We start from the raw sequence: 11,621 nt of genomic DNA, 5'->3' as shown, positions 1-11,621 counted from the left end.
ATACACAAGGAGTTCACAGAGTACACAAAACTGCCTTTGTATTGTTTGTGTTGATAGGCTGGTTCACTGCATGGACATTTCTGATTTTGCAACACATTTCAATGTGTTTTCTGCTGGTTGGGAATGAGATATCCAGAGATCTGTGTGGGGACATGGAGGAGGATAAAAAATACACTTTTAATGATTATTTTCAATGTGCAAATTGTAGCACTCTGCTTGGAGAAAATCAGCTGAATGTTCAATGAATGAACATTTAATAAAGAAAAAATACTCCATGAATATTAATATTCATATTGAGTGGAGAATGAATATTCTCTTGTCTGTGCTACTGGGGGTACCACAGGCACCGTTCAGGGAGAAATGCAGGGAATAATCCCAGCTGGAAGGATCCCAGGGATCCCAGGGATCCCCTGGCCAGCGGGAGGGCAGCTCTCACCTCCCAACCACCCCGGGCAGCCCAGCTCTGGCACGGCCCAGGCTGCCAGGGCTGCACATTCCTTCCCAAATGTGGAGGGACTGCTTGGGAACGGGATAGCAGCGGGATCCTCAGCTGTGCTGCTGGCCTTTCCCTGGAAAACCCAAGGAACCCAAAGCATCAGCAGCACTTGTGTGGGGCAGCCCCTCCACTGGGACAGCCCCTCCATCTCAGCAGGGCCAGGGGCCAAAGGGGAGCTTTGGGATCCTCTCTGCACACAGTCCCTCACCTTTGGGAGAGTTTTGTACTTCTCATTTGGGATTTGATGGTGGAGCTGCTCCTGCTGTTGCTGTCCTGAGCCATCGTTAGGCAGCACAGCCCTTCCGTCCTCCATCATCATCCTCATCATCATCCATCATTACCCATCGTTATCAGTTACAGTCCATCATCATCCTCTGCCCATCATCATTGTCCATCACCCATCATTATCCGTGATCCATCATCATCCATGGCTGTCCCTCACCCCTCCAGCCAGAGCCACCTGCTCCTGCAGTGCCAGCACGGGGAGGTGTCTCTGCCTGGGCCAGGGCCACCCTGGCAGCAGGAAGGTGACCCTGGATCTGGGCTCTGCAATATCCAATCCAAGGAAAACCACACCCTTTGGGCTTCCAGGAGTTGGAGATGGGAAATACAACCCAGATCTGGGAGCAGCCCAGAGCAGGGGCAGAGGGGTGAGTCCAGGGAAGTCATGAACCAGGAGATATTGAAAGATGCCAAAGGAATCTCTCCAGCTCAGAGGGATGGAATCAGGGAATGTTCCAAGCTGGACCCCACAGGAATCATCCAGTCCAAGCTCTGGCCCTGCACAGACACCCCAAGGATGCCCCCCTGTGCCTGAGCATTGTCCAAGCAGTGCCTGGGCTCTGGCAGCTCTGGGAATGTGAGAGAAACTTGGGATAATCAGGATATGAGCAGCTGCCTTCTCCCACAAGCTCCCTAAAAAGAGCCCAGGAGCTGGCAGCTCCCAGCCCAGAGCCAGCCTCAGGCTGATATTCCATGTCAAGAAAATCCCACAACAACTCATTGAGAGTTTCCCTCTGGCAGAGCTCTCAGTGCTTTCCCCAAATGAACGGGATAAGGGAAATGCAGGGCAGCAGGAGGCTGAGGAAGCCCAGCAGCTTTTCCCATCATGGGAGACCTTCCTGTGACACAAACCAGACCCTGCTGCTCCCCACGGACCAAGCAGCAGCTCTAGGGCACAGCACGGGCCGGGCTCGCTGGAAAATCATCTGGACCTGAGAGAATCCCCATGGGTGGGCTCTGTGAGCTGAGCTGGTGGAACCAGGAGCCCACCCTCAGGAGGGACAAGGGAAAAAGGGGGAATGACTCCCAGTGCCAGAGGGCAGGGCTGGATGGGATCTTGGGATTGCAGGAATTGTTCCCTGGCAGGGTGGGCAGGCCCTGGAATAGAATTCCCAGAGCAGCTGGGGCTGTCCCTGGATCCCTGGCAGTGCCCAAGGCCAGGCTGGATGGGATTTGGAGCAGCCTGGGACAGTGGGAGCTGTCCCTGCCATGGCAGGGGTGGCACTGGGTGGTGCCTCTCCCCTCAGCTCCCTCCCCCCCTCTCCCCTCAGCTCCATCCCCCCCTCTCCCCTCAGCTCCATCCCCCTTCTCTCCCCTCAGCTCCATCCCCCCTCTCCCCTCAGCTCCATCCCCCTTCTCTCCCCTCAGCTCCATCCCCCCTCTCCCCTCAGCTCCATCCCCCCCTCTCCCCTCAGCTCCATCCCCCCCTCTCCCCTCAGCTCCATCCCCCCCTCTCCCCTCAGCTCCATCCCCCCCTCTCCCCTCAGCTCCATCCCCCCCTCTCCCCTCAGCTCCATCTCCCCCTCTCCCCTCAGCTCCATCTCCCCCTCTCCCCTCAGCTCCAGCCCTCCTGCCTTCCCCGCAGGGAAATTCCCACAGTTCCAGGGTCACTCCATCCCATGATTTTGAACACAAGGAGCATGTGCACATGGGAATGAAACACAGAAAGCAAAAGAGTGTTTTAATTAAAATGATTCCAATCATTCCCACAGCACATGATTTTTTTCAAATGACAAAGATTCATCTTTAGAAAGTTATTATTTGCCAGGTGTTGGATTTCACTTCATTTTCAATGCTTCATAAAGAATCAAGAGAATTATAAGCTCTTCAGCAAATTTCCAACTTAATTAAAATAAATCTGATATCAACCAAGTTTCTGAGCTGAGCTGATGGGTGAGAAGAGAATGACCTGAGAGCAGCAGCAGGAACCAGCCCTTGTGCCCCAAACCTGCAGCAGCAGGAGAAACCCTGAGCTCTGCTGGGAGAACTGGGATCACATTCCCGGGGTGCCCACGGCTGCTCCCACACAGCTCCTGGCTCCAGACCTCGCCAGGGAGAGCCGAGGCCGTGCCCAGCACACCCTGCACAGCCAGGGAGAGCAGCCCAACAGCAGCACGGGACAGCCCCAGGAAGCCAGGCTGCAATTCCCAAAGGCAAAGCAAGAGAGGTTTGGTTTTCCGTGTCCTTGTCCACAGCCGTGTCCAGTTCCAAGTTCCTTTTTGACCCCCAAGGTTTATTCAAACTGCAGGAAGGAAAGGGAGGGATCATTGTGCTCTGCCCCTCTATCAGCCACACTTTTATTTTCCTTCCCATAAATCAAAGTCACATTTTAGCATTAGATTTTGTTTTCATGCTGGCAAAGAGAAATATGTGGAGTTACTGATGATAATTTTCCCTCTCATATGAACACCCCAACATTCCCCCCCAATAAAAAACAACCACACACAAAAAGAGAAAATACAGGAACAAACCTTTCCTACCCTCTCTGAAACTCCTCCCTGACAAACCTGAAACTCACCCTGAGCCCTGAGTGAGTCTCCCTCAGCCTGACCTGAGCAGGGAAATTCCCATCACTGCAACCCCTGGGACATCCCAGCTCCTCCTGAATCCATGGGAACTGTGCCTGGGACATCCCAACTGCTCCTCCTGAATCCATGGGAACTGTGCCTGGGACATCCTAACTGCTCCTGAATCCATGGGAACTGTGCCTGGGACATCCCAACTGCTCCTCCTGAATCCATGGGAACTGTGCCTGGGACATCCTAACTGCTCCTGAATCCATGGGGAACTGTGCCTGGGACATCCCAACTGCTCCTGAATCCATGGGAACTGTGCCTGGGACATCCCAACTGCTCCTCAATCCATGGGGAACTGCCCAGGGTCCATCTGGGAGGAGCTGAAGGTTGCTTGGGGATTATTTTTGGAGGGGAACTCCTCACTCACCGCAGCCTTCAGGGCCTGCTTTAGGTCTTCGATCAAAGCCTCCTTATCCTCCAGCCCCACCGAGAGGCGGATCAAGGTGTCAGTGATTCCCAGCCTGTTCTTGAGATCTTGATCCATCGTGCCATGGCTCATGGTGGCCCTGCAGGGACAAAAACCATCATTTGTCTCAAGAAGTTGGGAGTTTTATTGACAGAAGCAGCCAGGCTGGTTCCCTGCCAGCACCCCTGCAATGGCAGCAGGATCTGACACCTCCTCTGTGCCACTCCTGTGACCCCACAGGTGCAAAGAGCTCCTGGCAGCACTTCCTGCAAATGATGGGAATGATCACAAGGCAGGGAACTGCATCTCCAAGGCACAAATGATTAATAAGAACTGGATACAGAAACATCTGGACCTGAGGAAGGAGAAAATCCTATTCCTCTTCCTTGCTGAGCTGTTTTTTATTCTACAGGAGCGCTGTAAGCTCTGCATGTGGGCAATGTGCAAGCTGCAGTATAAAATCTCCTGGTTTCCCCTCTGGTTTCTCAGATCCCTCCTCCAGCTGTCCCAGTGACTCTGCAGGGTTTATTCTCTCCAGCTACAGAGGACACAGCAAGAAGGCATTTCCCCAAGTGCTCAGTCACTGGCACCAGCTCCTTTCAGCTGCTGCAGGGGTTCAGGATTTGCTGTTACCCTGAAGTCAGTAAGTGAAATGATTCAGCATTTCCACACACTCACTCATTTCCATGCACCTTCTCAAAAAGCAAATTGGCTTTGAGGAAAATCATGCAATCCCATGAAAATCCTGTTTTGAGCAGTTCAAAAGGCCCCCAGGAGGCCCTGCCAGGGAGCCAGAGGCAGCTGGGTGCACACAGTGACCGTGCCCTCTGTGGGAGCAGAGAGCAGGGCATTCCTCAATCCCAGCTGCTCCTGATCCCAGCACTCAGCAGCTCCTGGGATTGTCTTCATGGACACCAAGTGTGCTCAGCCCTGCAGGCACAATTCCTCTGTCTCTGCACTCCCACACAATTCCCTCCCTCTGGAACCCCCCTGGCTTTGTGCTGCACAACAGCCCCGAGTTTCCCTGCAGCCAAAACAGCTTTGGGGGCTGGAAAACCGTGGGGATGTTGTGGTGCTCTGCAGCTTTTTGAGGCTCTGAGGATGGAAGGATGAACTCACGGATGCTCTGCCAGGCTCTCGTAGCCACCCAGGCTAAAAGCCACGGTAAACACCTGTGGGAGAAAGGGAAGGAGCTCATGGATTCACTGAAAGAGAGCTGATGGAATCAGGGAATATCCTGAGTTGCCCACAGGGATCATTGATCCAGCCCCTGGCCCTGCACAGACACCCCAACAATCCCACCCTGAGCATCCCTGGCAGCGCTGTCCAAACCCTCCTGGAGCTCCGTCAGCCCCGGGGCTGGGACCTCTTCAAGGACTTTGAGGGAAAAGGAAAGTTGAGAGACTCCTTTTCCCCAAGCTTTTCTATAATAACTTTTATATTCTAAAGTGTAATAGGTGTAATTAGGGAATAAAGTTCACATCTGGCAGGTAAGAGCTAAGACTGAAAACAGACTCATCCTGCCCCTGGGTCCCTGGGAGGGTTCTTGGGTGGACCCAAGCAGGCACTCACAGAGCCAGGGGCTCCCTCTCTGCCCCACGAGTCAGGGCTTTCCTCAGTGGCTCTCCCTCCCTCCTGAGGGCACTTTGCAACAGCCCAGCAGAGCTGCCCAGGCTGCAGAAAGCCCTTTGTCAGCAGCAGCTCCTGGGCTCAGCTGGCCACCCTCACCCTGGGAGCAAACAAACACTTCCAAGGGGCTGAGGTGTCCCTTTGTTCCCTCTCATTAACCCCCATGGACAAATTATCCATGGTTTGAGAGGGGCACACACACAGCACTTGGCAGGAAAAGCCACTTCCAGCCTCCCCTCAGCAGGGCAGGTTCAGCTCCCTCTGAGGGTGATTTTATTCCTTTACCTTCAGGTTCTTGAGGAAGGCAACGGCATTTTCTTTTTCCCCTTTGATGTAGAAGCTGACCATGCCAGAAACACCAGTGCACTGCTTCAGCACCACAGGGTACTGGGGGTGGGAAGATAACCCTGGAATGGGGAGAGTTGGGAGAATTCCCAGTGAATTCCAGTCCAGAGCTGGGCACCCAGCCCCAGGAACGGGACACCACAGATCCCACATCCCTGCCCTGGGATGCTCCCAGATCCCTGCCCTGGGATGCTCCCAGATCCCTGCCCACTCACCTGGGTAAATGAGCTTCTCCACCCGGGGATGGGCTTCCAGGAACTCAGCCACAGCCAGGCCGTTGTGGAAGTGCAGCTTCATCCGGATGTGCAGAGTCTTGAGCCCCCGGTTACACATGTAACAGTCAAAGGGAGAGGGAACAGCTCCCAGGTCTGTGGGAATGGGAAGAGAATTCCACAGAATTCCACAGCAATGTTGGTGTTTTGCATTCAGCAAAGCCAAACACACCCTCATCTCCAGCATTCCTGAGCTTAGAACAAGTGGGAAGACACCCGAGGCAATCTCTATTCCTCATCTCCCACATTGGGGAGACAATTAATGAGGCAAATTAACGAGCTCAGGCCTCAAGGATTACATTTATTTGGTACAATGACCTTCCCTGCTGAGGGCACAACCCTGGAGAGGAATTTATTCCTGACAAGAGGGAGGAAAATTCCTGGAATCAACAGAGATCAGAAAATCCTGCATTAGGCACACCCTGATGGGTGAGTGAGTTTCAAACCCCACAAACTGCAGCTGGGCACCTCAAGGGTTTCAGGATAGACCTCAGTGCTCCCCTGAAGTGCCTGGGAAGTGGAGACCAATGTCTCTCCTTTCATTGGAGTTTTTATTGGAGGATTTTTAATTGCACTTTACTCAGTTCTGCCCATTCAAGTCACATTCCCAGGCAGATTTCCCACTTGTGTGCATGCACACCCTCCCCAGCAGGAGCTGTGGATGTGAACAGGATTCCTGTCAGGAATTCCTTGTCTGGACTTACGGATCTGCAGGGATTTGAGCCTATCACAGAGATCATCCCGGTTTACAGAGACCAGGCCCAAGAGAACATCGCTGTGCCCTACAAATGACAGGGGACAAGAATGGGATCAGCCACTCCAGCTGCTCCAGGCTCCTGCCACAAACCCCCAGGGACACCTCCCACCAGCCCAGGCTGCTCCAAGCCCTGCCCAGTCTGGCCTTGGACATTCCAGGCATCCAGGGGCAGCCACAGCTGCTCTGGGCACCTGTGCCAGGGCCTGCCCACCCTCCTGGCCAGGAATTCCTTCCCAATCTCCCATCTAACCCTGCCCTAAGGATGTGCTCAACCCTCAGACTCACCATTGATGTACTTGGTTGCAGAAGACACACAAATATCAGCCCCCAGGGACAAAGGACGCTGAGAGAAAAGGAAAATAACACCTTAACTCAAGTTTGGGTGCACTCAGGTTCATTCCCAGCCATTCAAAGGGCTGGGAGCTTACACAGGAAAAATAAGTGTTGGAACAAACACAGTAACCTGAGGATGACAAGAGAACATGTGCTAAAAGCAGCAGCACAGGGAGGCACCCTGAATTCAAGGTAAGCACAGGAAAATGTGATTCATCAACACATTCTAAAGAGTGAGGGCCATCACTGTTAAAATGCAACAAAGCAGGCAGACTCTAGGCCACATGAAGATCAACAATGTCTGGGAGTTCATTATTCTGAAGCATTTGCAAAACTTAAAAAATCTCTTGGCTTCATGTCTTCCAGTTATCAATACAGGAAAGTTCCGGCAGTTGTTATAAACAAAGTTATAAACTTATACGACAAATAGTCACCAGAATTTTGAAGGAAAAAGGAAACTGGATGTCTCAAAGAAAGACTGCACAAAGGTGGCTTGATTTTTCTTCCACTCAGAACAGCCCATGAACAGCATCTACAGAAGGATTGCTATGGAAAGGCCAAAGTGAGGGAACAGTTTTTAACTGTTCCTGTTTCCAGCAGGAAGAATTGGATCCCACAATTCCTGAAGGACACACACCCCCATCCCTGGTGCACCAGCAGCAGCACCTGGGCTGGAACCAGAGCAGGTGATTTTACAGTGCAGAGACCAGAACTGCAATTCTTTGGTGGTGCTTCCCTGCCAAAAGGGAGCTCCAGCTCCACTGGGACAGGTGACAGTCCTGTCCTTTTTCCACACACCTGGAAATATGGAGACATGAAGCTGTTGTCCACTGCCACCAGCACTCCCTTCTGCTTCCTGTGCACCACATCTGCGCAGGCTTGGATGTCGATCACCTTCAGCACGGGGTTGGTGGGGCTCTCGAGCCAAACCAGCTGCACAAACCCAGAAATGGCCAGGTCAGAGCTGCCAGTGCTGGGCTGAGTCCCAGGGGCTCTGGAGCCCAGAGGTGCCAGCTCCCCGGGCTTGGTGCGCTGGGGACGGGCAGCGGCCCCGCCACAGCGAGGGGAGGCTCCAGCCGGCTCCTCCGAGCTCAGGGAGGTTTCTCTTCAGCCGGGCTTGAGCCATCCCAGCACATCCCAGCTGGAGAAGGCCTCACACAGCCGGGACAGAGCCTTTTCCCAAAGCCTTTCCCAGAGGAGTTCCCTTCCCCTGGGGCAGGGGATCTCCCACCCAGCGCCACCGAGCAGCTCCAGCTCCGAGCTCGGCCTTCCCCTGCTCTCTCTCCCCTTTTCCCTTTTCCCTGCTCTCTCTCCCCTTTTCCCTTTTCCCTGCTCTCTCTCCCCTTTTCCCTTTTCCCTGCTCTCTCTCCCCTTTTCCCTGCTCTCCTTCACCTTTTCCCTGCTCTCCTTCACCTTTTCCCTGCTCTCCTTCACCTTTTCCCTGCTCTCCTTCACCTTTTCCCTGCTCTCCTTCACCTTTTCCCTTTTCCCTGCTCTCTCTCCCCTTTTCCCTTTTCCCTGCTCTCTCTCCCCTTTTCCCTGCTCTCTCTCTCCAGGGTTTTTGCCCTTCTTAGGATGTTTTCCATGAGGCAGCACAGTGGGATATGCTGGGTCCAGCTGTGCCCCGAGCTGTCCCCCTCAGCTTGACACAGCCCCAAACTCAACAGGAGCAAGGATAAAACAATTTAACACCCCTTTAAAACCCATTTCCCTCTCCCTTACCTTGGTCTCTGGTGTAATTGCAGCTTCCAGCTTTTGTAGGTCTGTGCAGTCAACATAAACCACTTTCAAATTAAACTCCTCTTTTATTTTCTCAAATAATTCTCTTGTCCCTAAAAAAATAACGCAAAAATGACAAAATTAAACAGCTTCCTTAACTTTCATTCCCTGCTCTCCAGCCTCTTGCATCATGCAGTCAGCAGGGCACAGCTTTATGCTGCACACCAAAAATGGCACATTTTTATTTTCTTTATTTACAAAGTTTAAAGATTGTTGTGGATTTAATTATATGAATTAGTAACAAGGTGAATATGGGATCAGAGTGATTTAGGAAATATTTGAAATCAATGTGGGGTTTATGATCAGGAAGTTAAACAGAGAAGAAGAATCAAGGGGAAGACTCCAGCTACTGCTTCCCATCATTCCATTAAAAATGATTCCTTCCTGTCTTTGAAGCCTTTCCCTGGAAGATTAAAATATTCCAGCAGCAACAGGTGATCAGTGGATGTGCAGCACTCACATTTTCCACACACAGGAAATATTGCCTGGATTAAATAGGAATTGATGGGGTCCTTTTGCCAAGGTTATCCCCAGGGACTCAGTTCTCCATCAGAGCATGAAGGGATGGAACACAGAGGTGGATTCTGTGAGCTGAAGGAAACATCTGAGGGATGTTCGGTCTTTTGTGAGAAACCCTTTCTTTATAACAAACCAAACCAGAGGAGAAACAATGAAATTTCCCCCTGCAGAAACCAGCCCAGGCTGAGGCTTTAATGAGCAGGGGAATGTCCCTGGGAATCGGAGTGAGCTCACCCTGCTGCAGGACTCTGCCAGAGCTGGCTGCACTCTGCCACTGGGGAGGTGAGTGGAAGGGGCATTGATAAAAACAGGCTTCAAAGAACAGTGAGGTCCTACATGGGAATTCAGAGCTCCTGAGAGCCACAGACGGGTTTGATCCCTTGCACAATGAAGGCTGAAGCCACAGGGTGCTGTACCCACCTTCATAGACCTCATCCATGCTGACAATTTTGTCCCCTGTCTTCAGCAGGTGACAGACGTTCAGAATTGCTCCCATGCCAGAGGAAAAAGCCAAGCCTGAGGAGAGTCAGTGGCAGATGGGCAGTGTTTGATGTGACACAACAAGTCAGACTTGCCTTGGCATTCCTCACTTTGCCTCTGAATAGAACCTGTTCTGTCACTGTCTCACTGGGAACGTGGAGCCAGTGAAAGCAGGAGCTCGATGTGCACAGCACAGAACCAGCACAGACACTGGCACAGACTGGGACAGACTGGAATGGGCTGGGAACAGGGGCTGCCTGCTCCCACTGCCTCCAGTGCTGCTGCACAAGGATGGATCCAGCTCAGCTCAGGCATCAGCCACTGTGAGGAAGCAGGAGACAAACCCAGGGATGGAGCTGGACTTTCCTGAACGAGAAGTTCAGGGCTCTTCCCCACCTTGGAGCTGCTCCTACCCATGACCAACAGCCAGAGCCGTGGTCACGGAATCATGGAAGGGTTTGGGATGGAGGGACCCCAAAGCCCACCCAGTGCCACGGGCAGGGACAGCTCCCACTGTCCCAGGCTGCTCCAAGCCCCATCCCACCCATGAGGTGCTCACAGTGTTTGGCTCCATCGAGGGCAGCCGCAACCGTTTCCAGGACATGACGGTTCGGATTCCCAAACCGGGTGTATTCATAACCCTGCGGAGGAAATAGAAAACAAACATCAGAGAGAGCACCGGGAAAGCTTGGGATAAACCTCTCCCGACCCCCGGCCGCTGCGGGAGCACAGAACCCCAGCTGGGTCCGGCTGGAAGGGAGCACAGCGGCTCCTCCGCTCCCATCGCTGCTCAGCAGGGCCATCCCCGAGCACAGGGCACGGGATGGGGGGCGGGCGGCTCTGGGATGTCCCCAGGGAGGAGATTCCACCGCCTCCCTGGCGAGAGCCCCGCTCCCAGCGGAACGAGATGCTCGCGTTTGCCCGGGAGCTGCCACGTGGGGAAACACCGGCACCGGGAGCTGCCTCCCCTTCCCCGGACCTGCCGCCTCACGGAGGCCCGGCCGGGACACGCTGGGGCCAAAGGGGGGCTCGGTGCCCCGGTGGTGGCCGCACTCACCTTGTTCTTCTCGGGTTCCTCCTGCTTGAAGATGGTGGAGAGCGTGATGGGCGGCACCACGGCCCAGGAACTCCACTGGTCGGGCTCCTGCCCGACGTGGATGGCATGGGTGGCGAAGCGCTTGAAGGGTGGAAGGAAGCCGGGGTAACTCTCACCTGCCATGGTCGCGGCTCCGGGAGCGGCTGTGGGACCGTCCCTCAGCCCGGCTGCATTTAACGGCACCGCGGGCTCGGCGGGGCGGGGCTTTCGCGCCTCCTCATTGGCTGCGGTGCCGGCGGGGCGGGGCCCCCGCGCCCTCCCATTGGCTGCCGCTGGGGCGGGGCCCGCCCTGCACAGGCAGCGCCTGCCCGCTGGGGGGCGCCCCGCTCCGCGCGCTGTGGGGCCGCTCCCGGGCGCCTTCCCCGGATCCGGGGGCGCCTTTCCCGGGGAATAATAACCGGGAATAATCCCGGGGAATAACCGGGAATAATCCCGGGGAATAACCGGGAATAATCCCGCAGCACGCGGCTGATCCACAGGGGAGCGGAGTGCTCACTGCCCGGCTGCGCTGCCTGCAGCACCTCAGCACCGGGGAATAGCTCCGGGCGCGGCACAGGCCGGGGGGCACCTGCTGGGAACGCTCTGGGGAAGGACCTGCAGGTGCTGAGGGACAAGGAGCTGTCCCTGAGCAGCAGTGACCAGGGGGATCCT

At 54.3% G+C, this 11,621-nt stretch overlaps 1 protein-coding gene across 1 annotated transcript in view; it reads right to left on the bottom strand.

Moving 5' to 3' along the window:
* LOC131580855 (cystathionine gamma-lyase-like) overlaps positions 1–11,098 on the bottom strand; it is a 34,937-nt gene extending 23,839 nt beyond the window's left edge. The window contains exons 1-2 of the mRNA XM_058842549.1: positions 10,932–11,098; positions 10,434–10,515 (exon numbers count right to left, since the gene is read on the bottom strand). Coding sequence (XP_058698532.1) covers positions 10,434–10,515; positions 10,932–11,093 — 244 coding nt within the window. The 5' untranslated portion in view covers positions 11,094–11,098. The remainder of the gene's footprint in view (positions 1–10,433; positions 10,516–10,931) is intronic.
* Positions 11,099–11,621: the final 523 nt, after the last annotated feature.

This window comes from Poecile atricapillus, chromosome 7, assembly GCF_030490865.1.
Source record: "Poecile atricapillus isolate bPoeAtr1 chromosome 7, bPoeAtr1.hap1, whole genome shotgun sequence".
NCBI classification, from domain to species: Eukaryota; Metazoa; Chordata; class Aves; order Passeriformes; family Paridae; genus Poecile; species Poecile atricapillus.
Note: the sequence above shows the minus strand (reverse complement) of the source record. Positions and strands in the feature narration are given on the sequence as shown.